Genomic DNA, 11,669 nt, shown 5'->3' with positions numbered 1-11,669 from the left:
TAGCTGTAGATGTAATCCCAGTTCAAAACACTGGGGGAGGGAGGATGTTTTAAGTAATTTACAAACCATGTGAATGGGACTTTACTTGCTACTTCAGGTTTTGTTTTTTTAATTTACAGAAAGATTACTTCAGAGAGTTTCCTTTTAAAGATGATGCTTCCTCATTGCATTGGAAAATAGGATTCAGTTTCTAAAAATTCTAGACCCTCACTGCTGCTAGAACTTCCCTTTCATGCAGGTTGTAAAATGAGATCTGCCCTTTCTTAGAGGAGGCTGTTTCTCCCAGTTACTGAATTCCCAATGGAACCCACTGGTTCAGAACTCACTTCCTGTTTCGGGTTATCTGGAGAATGTGCCTTCTGTCATTGGAGTGAACGGTGCCTCTTGAAAAACTTGAGTCTGCAGGTGACTCTGAGGGCCATGATGTAGAGCTCAGCCCAGTATTGGAGACTATGTGAGTTTTGGCTTCTGCAGTTATTCTGACCATAATTTGTCTCGCAAGCAAACCCTTACCCAAGGCAAATCCTTTTCTGATTTCGCCATATGTTTTGGAAGGTTCTAATGCTAGAACGTCGAGGGCTCTCTCTGCAGGAGACAGAGAACAGTTGAAAAGCTGTGTAGACCATTTCAGAAAAGAGTCCTATTCATGTCTGCAGATAACTAATCAAGTCTAGCTTAGGCCACTGATCCCTGGTATGTGCCAGGCACTGTGAAAAGTGCCAGACAGGCCTTGTTCTCAGGGAGCACGCAGTCTAATGAGGGAGCCAATGTAGAAATGACTCAATGCGGGATAAATTGGAGGTGATCAATAGAGGGAGGCACTAGAATTAATTAGGGATCGGAAAAGACCCAGGAGGTGATATTTTAGCTGGGATTTGAAGGAAGCCAGGAGGTGGAGGTGTGAGGAGGGAAGCATTTAAATGCCTGGAGTTGGAAGATGGCAGTGTCAAGGAGGCTGGTCAGTGCCCCTGGGGGGATTAAGGCATAAAAAGATGGAAAAAGTGGTGGGAGGACCTGAGGTCCTGAGGTTAAGAAGGAGGATTCCTTAGATCCCTATTTTGTTGTTCTTTGCCTTACTTCGGGAGGGGCTGCCGTGTCACACAATGGGCACGTAGTCTCGCTGCTCAGTTTTCTGTTCTGAATTATTACAGCCACCTGGGAAGCAACCGCATCAGTACCCTGGAGCCGGGAGCATTTGATAGCCTCTCAAGGTCCCTGCTCACCCTGCGCCTGAGCAAAAACAGGATCACCCAGCTTCCTGTCAAAGCATTCAAGCTGCCCCGGCTGACACAACTGTGAGTGGTAACTGGGCACTTTAATTAAGGTTAGCCAAACTTTTACAGAGACAAAATTTCCCCAAGGACCCTAGCCTCCCGTGCAGCCCTTCCTCCCTCTCTGGGCATCTCTCAGACTTTGTGTAAACTCTTATTAACAGGCCTGCGGTGACACCCAATAAAAACAAATTAGGAGTTTGGTCTAGAATGTGTTGGCGGCCTGAGATTGACGAGAGAAAGATCAATTGTGTGTGTGATCGGTCATTCTTGTGGGCATTCTCTGTAATGAAACCTAGACCCCCAACTTTAAATACTCACTTGGCTCTGGCCGGGGCAGATTGGTTTCTATTGTGTTTTCTTTGCAGGGTTGGGGGCTGGGGGGTGAGGGGTGGGGCTGGTGGTGGGAACAGTTCTCTCCTTTCATTTTAATATCTGCCGGGCCACACAGTTCCCTTTTAAAGGGCCATAAAATGTAACAAGGGTAGACGGCCACAATGAGTGGCAATGTCTGGGGAAGCATTCCAGGCATGAGAGCGTTAGGATGGCGGGGTTTCGATCATCAGTTCTACCCAGTTTGGCTAAAATAATTCCTAGAAAAAACATGACCCAGGTCAAAGTGGATGGAACCTTGACAATTGCAGGAGGTTTATTTTATTTTGAAGTATTTAATCTTGGATGTGGCTGTTGAAAGAAAATACCTTTTTTTTTTTTTTAAATAAGGTTTATTGACCACCAGCCTTGTGTGAGACAGGATATATACTGGGTACAAGAAGCCTGTTTATACAGTAAACACTTTAAAGTTTTCAAAGGGCTTCTCATGCATTATTTCATTCGATTTTCAGGTCTATGCTTAGAACTTAGATCATCTGTTGTGCTCACCTCCACCTTACACACACACACACACACACACACAACACACACACACACACACAATATTCAGCAGGCCATATTTGAGTCTGGCATATAGAAATCCCCATTTAAGGATGATTTAGGCTTCACAGAGGTTTGTTCATTAGCCCTTCATATGAACTAAGACAAAAGTGAATTGGAACATTTCCTTTTAGTTTAGTTGAGGTTTTATTAGGCTGTCTTGAAAAACCAGGCCAATGAGATTATGGGTTGTAGGTTCTAAGAGCTGGAAGGAATCATAGATACCATAAATTCAGAACCTTTCCATTTAACAGATGAGGAAATTGTGACCCATAGAAAAGACCTGAGTCTTGAAAGGATACAGGCTAAGAAATTGTCCAGCCCAAGTCCAAAGCTTGGGTGTGTGATCCCACATTCAAGGCTGTGCCATCTGCCACAAGTTTCTGTCTTTCAAGAGCCTTCTTAAACATATGTTTTTTTTTTTACATTTAAAAGGGGAGCTGTGGGGGGGGGGGTTTGGTGTCCCTTCCCTTTCTGTGGGTGGGTTGCAAGGTCAGGAGGCAAGGTAGATTATCACTAGGTGACTCATCTGGCCACTTTTCTCCCTCCTCCTGGACTCAGGCTTCCAATCTTAAACAAAACAAACCCCAGGGTAGAGTTCATCCTACTGAATTAGAGCAGCCTTAGAGGAAAGCCTTCTGACCACAGTCGGAACCCCCTCTTCATTCATTGTCATGAATGGCGCCTCTGAAATTTAGCAGATGAAATGTGAGAGCTGAGCTCATTCAGGGGCCGAGGGGAAATGGTCGATCAGGGCCTTATCAGAAGAGAGCATCTGTGCATTATTGCTTCATTCATCACTAATGGTCCATCTTCAGTGTCATTCCCTCTGATGCCAGTCTGTGGCCGGGTCTGTCTCCCTGGCCATGGGCATGCGTTGAACACTCCGTTCCTTGGGATCCAGCGGGATTTCAGTTTCCCCAAGTTGTCCCTATCTCCTTGCAAGCCGTCACTGATGACCCCCTCCCACCCTGCCACAGGACTTGCAAGGAGGCTTCTCATGTATTTTCGTGGTTTTCCCCACCAGGGAGCTGCACCGGAATCGAATCCGCCTGATCGAGGGGCTGACTTTTCAAGGGCTCGATAATTTGGATGTGTTGAAGCTGCAGCGTAATAACATTAGCAGGCTGACAGACGGGGCTTTCTGGGGTCTGTCCAAGATGCACGTGCTGTAAGTAGGAGACAGGAGTTGTGCTCCCTGTCAGTAGGAGGGGGCCCCAAATGGGGAAGGGCCTTCAGTGATCTTGCAGGCCCTTTTCTCGAGGTTGATTTGGGTCTTCAATTTATGGGCCACCATTCTTGACTCATAAGAATTCCTAGAACTTCGGGTAGAAGGAGCCTTGGCCAAAACCTGATGCTTCTTTCAACAGGTTGTTTCTAAGCTTTGGAGAAAAACTCAGTAGGTGGACCATTGTTTAGGATTTATATATTCAGGGAGCAAAGGTAACCCTGCTCCTCTCCCAGCTCTCCCACCCCCTAGATCATGCTTGTGTTTCCGCCTCCTTCAAGGAGGAATCACCGAACGGTCACCTACCTCCTCCTTACATCCTCTCCCTGACCTTCTTCACTCCCTCCAGCCAGATGGTGTTTTAGGGTTTTGGAGTTTTCTTTGGTCTCCAGGTAGACTTGAAATGTCGAGTTTATTTTGAGAGATTTATTTGTGTCATACATCTCCTGTGTTAATCATGACTCTGTCTCGTCATTGCAGAAGTCTTACTTTCTATCAGAGGAGCTTTGTCCTTCACCAGATGTTTACAACTTGAAAGCTCATTTGTTTGTTTTTGTTTTAAATAACTAGGGAAGAAATACACTAAATGAAAAGAAAAACAAAAATTTCACTTATTTTTGACTTACAAACTTTTATTAAGTGCCTGCTATGTGCTAGGCACTGTGCTAGATGCTGGGGATACAAAAAGAGGCAAAAGACAGGCCCTGCCCTCAAGGAGTTTACAATCTAATAAGCTCTTACAGTCCGAAACACTAGTGGTGCTTTGGCCCTGAGCAGGAGATAAAGGGAGAAGCCGGGCTCCCAAACCTGGACCTGGGGTAAAGGGATGTCTTTGCTCTCGACTTCAAAGAAGGGTTGTGTGTGTGGGTTGGTTCTCTGGTTGGTTTTGCCCTTGGATGTCCCACAGGCACCTGGAGTACAACAGTCTAACGGAAGTGAACAGCGGCTCTCTGTATGGCCTCACTGCCCTGCACCAGCTTCACCTGAGTAACAACTCCATCTCTCGGATTAACCGGGATGGCTGGAGCTTCTGCCAGAAGTTACACGAACTGTGAGTGCCCACTGCCACTGCTGTTGGGGCGGGCTTCAGGCTCTCTGAGTAAACTTGCTCGGATAATAAGGGTCTGGTGGCTGTGGGGGGACCCCTGCCCTCCCCAGGTCCCGGCTGTTTTTATGTCAGGACCTCAGTACTCTGGGAGTCAGATTAGGAAACGCGTCCTGCCCTGTGCTAAGGACCAGGGAGGTCCTGTGCCCCAGTGCCAGACAGGCTGTTCTGTGCCATGTAGCCCACGCCCCAGCGGGTTTTGTGAGCTGCTTCTCCCTGCATTGTGGATGAGAATGTGACTTTATATAGGCCCACGGGCTTGTTCTGCTGCTGTCTAATGGGGAGGGAATTCTAGGCTGTGTAATGGGGGCGTGATTTAGTTCCCAAACCCAGGGAGGAAGGATACAGCGAGGGTTCCCGGGACCTGGAGTGTAGACTTGGAATGTAACTTGGAGTCCTTGCTTTTCTCCCTCCACACCTGTTGCTGATTGAATTATCTCCTCTGCCTCCAGCAGTGCTGTCCTGTTTTGTAGTAGGGTTTTAAAGTAGATAGGAGGGTCTCCCTTAAGTGGAGAATGAGGGTTCAAACCCTTCCTTAAAAGACGCATACTTCACCCTCAGTTTCAGAGGTAGGCAGGTATGTAACATGGGAATAGTGTTAATACCCATTGAGCATTATCTCCAGGATGCCTATCAGATGTCGTGACTTCTATAAGGCTCAGTATAAGCTTTTATTAAGGTGCCTTCTCCCCTGTTGTCCTGGGTAACACCCAGGGGGAGAGCAGATGAGGCCCAGCCTTGTAGGAGGTCTGTTGGGTGCCCAGGCTGTATGTGGACACAAAGGCCACTAGAAATCACTAACAGTCTTATAAAAGTGAATGTTGGAAACTAAAATAAATATTGAGGGAAAAAAGAAATTATTTTTTAAAATCACTAACAGCCATTCCACATACCATAAACACAGAATAAAGTACCACAAACATCCCCATTCTTTGATCACTTCCACTCTGTATATTCCCTGCACTTAAAACACTTTTCTCCCTAGAAGAATGTCAAATAAGGGATTTTCCAGTTTTCCAGCTTCCGTTTCCTAAGATCGAGATTCCTTTATTCCCTAGGAGTCTTGGTGACATTTTCTGGGGCATGGATCACAGAACCACAGAATATTATTAATGTAGAAGGGGACCTTAAAATTCATTTAGCCCAGCTGCTTCATTTTACAGATGAGGAAACTGAGGCTTGGCTTGACAGCTTGTCCATGGTCCTAGCCAATGGCGAGATCTCCACCATTTTAAAAGAAATCTGCCATGTTCTAGACACTGTTAGGTGAAGCCCTTGAGACATAAAGACACAAATGAAACAATCTTGCCCTCAGGTAGATCACATTTTATTGGAATGATGGATCCAGAGTTCTGGATCCCCTGGGGTTGTGGTAATGGGGATCCTTTTGGGGATCCTTTGGATTACATCAGTCATTCCACAAACGTTGCTTCGTCTGTGCCAGGCATTATACTGAACACTGGAGACTCAAAGGCAAACATGTTCACTGTCCTCCTAGAGTTTACATTCTGATGGGGGAGATGATGTGGAAACAGTGACAAGCAATAAGCATTTATTAAGCACCGCTGATATATGAAGCACTGGCCTGGGCTAGGAATACAAAGTAAGGCAGAGGCAGAGGAGACAGTGTGCAGGATACAGAACAGGTGGAAGGTGGCATCGAGGTGGAGGAGGCGCGCCTCTGGGGGAGGGTTTTTTCCTGCTCAGCCTCCAGTTGTGATTTCTGGATGGTCTGTTGCTTTCGACCCTCCACAGCCTCATTCTCTTTTATTAGCAATGATAACCAGCCTTTCATAACCATCTTACACAGCCAGCATCATTCTCTTAGGACGTGGGCCTCGTCTGGGGTGAAGGAGGGAGTGGTAAGAGATTCCCCCCTAGAATATTGGCCAGCCTTTCCTGCTCATTCTCTGGGTGATACAGCCTCGTGATCACCATCTCTGCACCTTCCCCTTTTCATCACCGTTAGGCCCCTGGAGCTCTCCCCAGACTCCATCTCAGGCACAGCTCGATTTTCTGCTCTCACTGGGAACTGCATCAAAGGCTTTTTTCACACTCTAGCAATTTCCTTATCAGTAATACATACCCTCCAAGGAAGGAGACCCACTTATTCAACTTGGTGATTGGCTGAAAGGAACACAAGATCATAGATGTGACTCTTTTTTTTTAATTCTCGGGGGGGCATCTTTATGTATATCTGTTTCTGGACCATCTTATTTGTATTTCACCATGTGCATCACTACCTAATACAAAAATTGTCAAATCTGATTTTTTTCACCCAGTGGTTATTCTACCTGGATATATTTAGATTAACCCTTTCTGTTTATTTTTATGTCTTTCCAGTCGTCCCAGATTGTTTTCTCTGTGTATATGTATGTATTCGTGTGTATACATACATATATGCATATTTGTATTTGTCTGTTTATTGATCAGTTACTGCTTAGTCCTTCAAAGATACTGTGAAAATACCTTTTTGCTGCATGAGTTAAGTTACTAGGAAGCGCTGTCTGGTGCTTCTGAGAACTCAGAGCATTTAGAATCTTGGCTCTGTGTCTTCTGTGTAACAGAACCCCAAGGAAGCCCTCCCACTTCTTGGGGCCTCTGTTCCTTCATCTTTAAAACAAGGGGCTTGGCCTGGGTGGCCTTGGAGGTGCCTCTGGGCTCTAGATCTCGAATCCTCTTAGTGCTGGCAAGAAGAAGGTTGAAGAACTAGGGATGTGTCTACAAGACCCCTCCTGCCCCCCCTGGAGAACGGTGGTCTTAGAGCTTTCCAGGTTGTCCAAGGTCTGCTGATTCTTACAGAACAGCGGAGAGAGCCAGGGGCTCAGAGAGCTTCATTTGATGATGTTTTCCGATGGTTGTGACAAAGACAGCAGGTAGATCCTCCAAAGCTCACCATTGTCCCCCTTTTGGAAAGCAGCAGGTGAGCGTTTCTTTGCCAGGCGTAGTAGGGAGACCCCTTTGCACGGGTATCAAAGTACGCTTGCAGCCGGCCTTAATGTGACTTTCTTCAAGCCAGATTCTTTCGTCGTAGGTGAGGACATGATTTTGATCCTCTGCCAGGTCTGTATAACTTGATGCTACAACTTCTCTAGGAGTGAAAGAATGTGGCTCCGTGACTCCTTCAAACATGTTAATCTTACCTGAATCCCCTTCCCCCACCTTCCCAGCAACTCACTCTCTCTCTCTCTCTCTCTCTCTCTCTCTCTCTCTCTCTCTCTCTCTCTCTCTCACACACACACACACACACACACTCTCTCCCTCTCTCTCTCTCACACACACACACACACACACACACTCTCACACACACACACACACACACACTCTCTCACTCACACATACATTCTCTCTTACTCTCATACACATACACACACACTCACGTGTACATTCTCACACACACACAGAGACACTCTCTCACACACACATACACACAGCTTAAGGACAAAGTAAGTGATCAGTGCATCAAGTAAACATCACTTACTGTGTAGGAATGTGCGTTGTTATTGGTGGTGGTGTCTTTACATTGCACGCAGGGAGGAAGGCCGTGCGTGTTGTCATGGGAAAAAGCTGGCTTGGAGGACAGCTGAGTTAGGGTCACCTTCCAGCTATGTTGTCATACAGGTGTGGCATGACTTTGGGCAGATCACCTTCCTTGGCATCAGATTCGTTGTATTTTGTGGTCCTTTTTAGTTCTTTCTGCTCTGATGAGCCTTCCTAATCTAAAACCTGATGTCAATCAAAGCTTCTATTCTTAGCAGTGAGATTGGGCCAGCCTGGGCCAGATAGGGAGAGCCAATCTAATAACAATTATTATTTAATTTAAATTTAAGAAATTAATAATTGTTAATAGTTATTAATTATGATAACAGTTGTAGTGATGGTAACGCTAGCGACAATGGTAACAATAACAGGTGAGGAGAAGGAGGAGGAGGACATATCCATATGCTGAAGATGCTTTCCCTGCAGTATTTGTCCTTTCTTTGGAGGGTGCCCTGCGCACCTGAGACTGTTGGCTCTGGAAGGGACCTTGGAAATGCTCTTACTTTACGGAGGCTCCCAGCAATCAGGTGAGGCCTGCTCAGTGAGCGGGCAGGCTCTGGCTACCCTAGGCACATGCACGTATTTTATACCCGGCTCTCTCCTCTGGTGTGAGGGGCCCTGCAGAGGTGGGCTAGGTGTTTGCCCCAAGGGATGGTTGGTGGTGTAAACACTGGCACCCTCTGCTGGCTGCTTCAGGGAGTCTGGAGTCTGATCAGCTTCCAGACACTATCACATGAGTCGTGTCTTGTCTGTGCTACCCCTTTGATCATGCCACAGTCTGTCCTGTGTAGAGCTTGTTTGTACTGGGTTGCCGTCTCCCTCCTTGGACGGCGGGCTCCCTGAGAGAAAGCCTGTCTCTCTACCGTTCTTTGTGCCCTCAGGGTGCCTGGCACATAATAGGGCTTTCCTCCTTTTTGACTTGACTCCGCTGTGAAAAGCAGCTTAGGACCACTGAATGATGACAGTAAATCTGTTCTTCACATTCCCCTTGATACAGTTGGCACTTCTGATCTCATTGGTCTGTCCAGGGAGCCTCGTGAAGGAGGGGGCAGGCTGCTAGGCAGGGATCCTCATGCTGCACAGAGCAGATTTGCCGAGGGACGGAGTGACAAGCATTCTACCCCAGTTCTCACAGCTAGTCACCCGCTGTTGCTGAGCAGGCCAGAAGGAGGCCGCCTATGGATATGGTTTGGATACTTGGTGGATGTCCCCTTCTAATCTCCTAAGTCACTTGCATTTACTTAGCTGTGCCTTACCCCAGGCAGGGCAATCCCACCCAGTCCATGCTTTCCACGAACTTAGAGGCTTCGGTGAAATGCCAGCCGAATCTCAGGAAGACTAGCCTGTTGATGTCCTTGTGGCCTGGTTTGTTTTGGGTGTGGAGGGGATACCGAAGGCCCCATTCCTCGTGAGGGCCTGTGGAGATCTGTGTGAGGGATGGTGAAGAGAAGAGGACTGGTCTGATGGGCTTGTGTTATCTTCCCCCGCCCTGGTCATCTTCTTTTCTCAGGATACTGTCCTTCAACAACCTCACCCGACTCGATGAGGAGAACCTGGCTGACCTGAGCAGCTTACAGATCTTGCGTCTCAGCCACAATTCTATCAACCACATTGCAGAAGGCGCCTTCAAGGGACTCAAAAACCTGCGGGTCTTGTAAGTGTTTTTTAATATCTGAGTTTTTTATATCAGAGGCCGCTGCCCTGTTGGATTCTGAAAGAGAAGGGGGAAGGAGAGGAAGGAAGCTCCTCATTGTGGTGTGTCCGGGCCCTCGAAGTTCATGCCCTCTTCTTAGACTTCTCCCTGGCCTCCTTCAAAGCTTGCTCAAGGGTTCTCACGTGAGGCATTTCCTGATTTCCCCAGCTGCTAGCGCCTCCTACACTACCCCCAATCACATGGGTTCACTCTCCATTTCTCCTATCCCTTTGTTTTGTTTTCCCTGATAGAATGGAAGCTGCTTGAGGGCAGGGATGATTTCCTCTCTTCCCTCGCCACCCTTAAATGGCTGGATCAAAACCCAGGCCTGGGATCGTTTCCTTTGTTTCTTCTTATCCCTAATGCCTAGCACAAGCTCTAGGATGTCGCAGGCACGTTTTAAATGTTTCTGGATTGATAGGCCAGGTGTGAGCAACACCTAGGCCTGTAGAAGTCCTCACTCCTTGGGCATGTTTGCAAGGTAACCTGCTGAGAGCCCGAAGTATTTAGCATTTCCCCAAGGGTTGTTGGCTCTGCTGATGACTCTTGGAAGTTGATCAGAATTCCCAGAGTCCTCTTGGCCTGGTGGGGGGCTCTTTGTAGTATTGGTGGCATCTTCCAGGTTCCGGTCATGGGCCCCTTCCATCTTCTGTATGAATAAGTTGGCCCAGAGTGAAGCAGGGCTTAGGGCCTTCTTGCTTCTGGGTCTCTCCTAAGACCTGGAGAATTTCCATCCAGCCCAAAGTATACTGGGGCTATTTTGTGTGTTCTCTTCCTGGCCTTCCCAGAGGAGCACTGTGCTCTGAATTGGTGGGGAACCACTGCCGTCCGGACTAGATGGCTGTTTGTGTGGGGAACTGGCCAGGTTGGGGGGGGGATTCTCTCCAATTCACGGGGCCTCCCTCATTAATAGTGGACAAACAAAAGGAGAGGGAGGATGGCGTCTCCTTCCTGGGTTCCCGGGCTGGGGGATGCTGGTTGCTCCTTTCTATTGTGTTTGGCTTGGAGGAAGTCACGGTTAGGCTTTTCTGGGGGCCTTTCCCAAGCTGGCATTCAGAGGCATACGTTCCTCCCAGGCAGCTGCCAATGGGAGCATTTGGAGAGTTCCAAAGAAATCAGGCGGTGGAGTTCTCAGCCCCCTTGCTTGGGCCTTGGCGCCCCCAGTGAGTTCCAGTAAAGAGAGAAGAGGAAACAAGTGTGTGTGTGTGTGTGGAGGGGGGGAGGGCAGGGAGCCCCTTCTAATTCAGGCCTATTGGTCGGGCATCTAGTGAAAAAACAACTAGAGCCTGCTTTAATTACGGCCTATTGTGGAGGGAGCCTTTGGTGAGGGTGAAACTGCTGAAATGCTGAACCTTTACACAGAGGTCAGGCTTGGGACCCCCTGCAACCCAGGGAGGTGATTAGCAAGGCAGCCACATTCAGGCTCAGCAGGCCAGAAAAAATAGGAAATTGGCAGCGGGGCTGGGGGTGCCAGAGAAGAGAGCACAAAGGCAGGGCTGCTCAGGAGAGCTGGCTTTTCAGGAGGGGAGAAGAGTGGGTGCCGGTGGCTAAAAGGAGCTCTCCCTTCCCAGTGGCGAAATGTCTCGTCTCCTTTTAGCAGGACAAAGATTGCCCCAAAGCTTCCCTTCTCGGGTCCTCCAAACAGAGCCACAATTGGGATGTCTTGGCCCCTCTTGGAGGGACCTGGCTTCAGTCCCTCATGCTTGGGACCAAGTGACTGGAGACTTCCTTGACATGAAAGAAGATGGAGAAGGGGGGGTCGTGGGAAAGGGGCTTCTCTTGGTCAGGATCAGGAGAAGGAACAAGGATTGAGGAGAGAATGGGCTTGGCTCATAGGACCACAGATTGTGAGCTGAGAAAGGGACCCTCAGAAGTCAGTTCAGCCTCCTGGATTTGCAG

The 11,669-nt window shown here is 48.0% G+C and overlaps 1 protein-coding gene across 1 annotated transcript in view; it reads left to right on the top strand.

The window, feature by feature from the left end:
• Positions 1-11,669, top strand: part of LRIG1 (leucine rich repeats and immunoglobulin like domains 1) — an 86,494-nt gene that overhangs the window by 50,754 nt on the left and 24,071 nt on the right. Inside the window, exons 4-7 of the mRNA XM_020978983.2 lie at positions 1,152-1,295; positions 3,232-3,375; positions 4,340-4,483; positions 9,588-9,731. Coding sequence (XP_020834642.2) covers positions 3,365-3,375; positions 4,340-4,483; positions 9,588-9,731 — 299 coding nt within the window. The 5' untranslated portion in view covers positions 1,152-1,295; positions 3,232-3,364. The remainder of the gene's footprint in view (positions 1-1,151; positions 1,296-3,231; positions 3,376-4,339; positions 4,484-9,587; positions 9,732-11,669) is intronic.

Source organism: Phascolarctos cinereus, unplaced genomic scaffold (assembly GCF_003287225.1).
Source record: "Phascolarctos cinereus isolate Bilbo 61053 unplaced genomic scaffold, phaCin_HiC Scaffold_4;HRSCAF=312, whole genome shotgun sequence".
Classification (NCBI taxonomy): domain Eukaryota; kingdom Metazoa; phylum Chordata; class Mammalia; order Diprotodontia; family Phascolarctidae; genus Phascolarctos; species Phascolarctos cinereus.
This window is presented reverse-complemented; position numbering and strand designations above follow the sequence as displayed.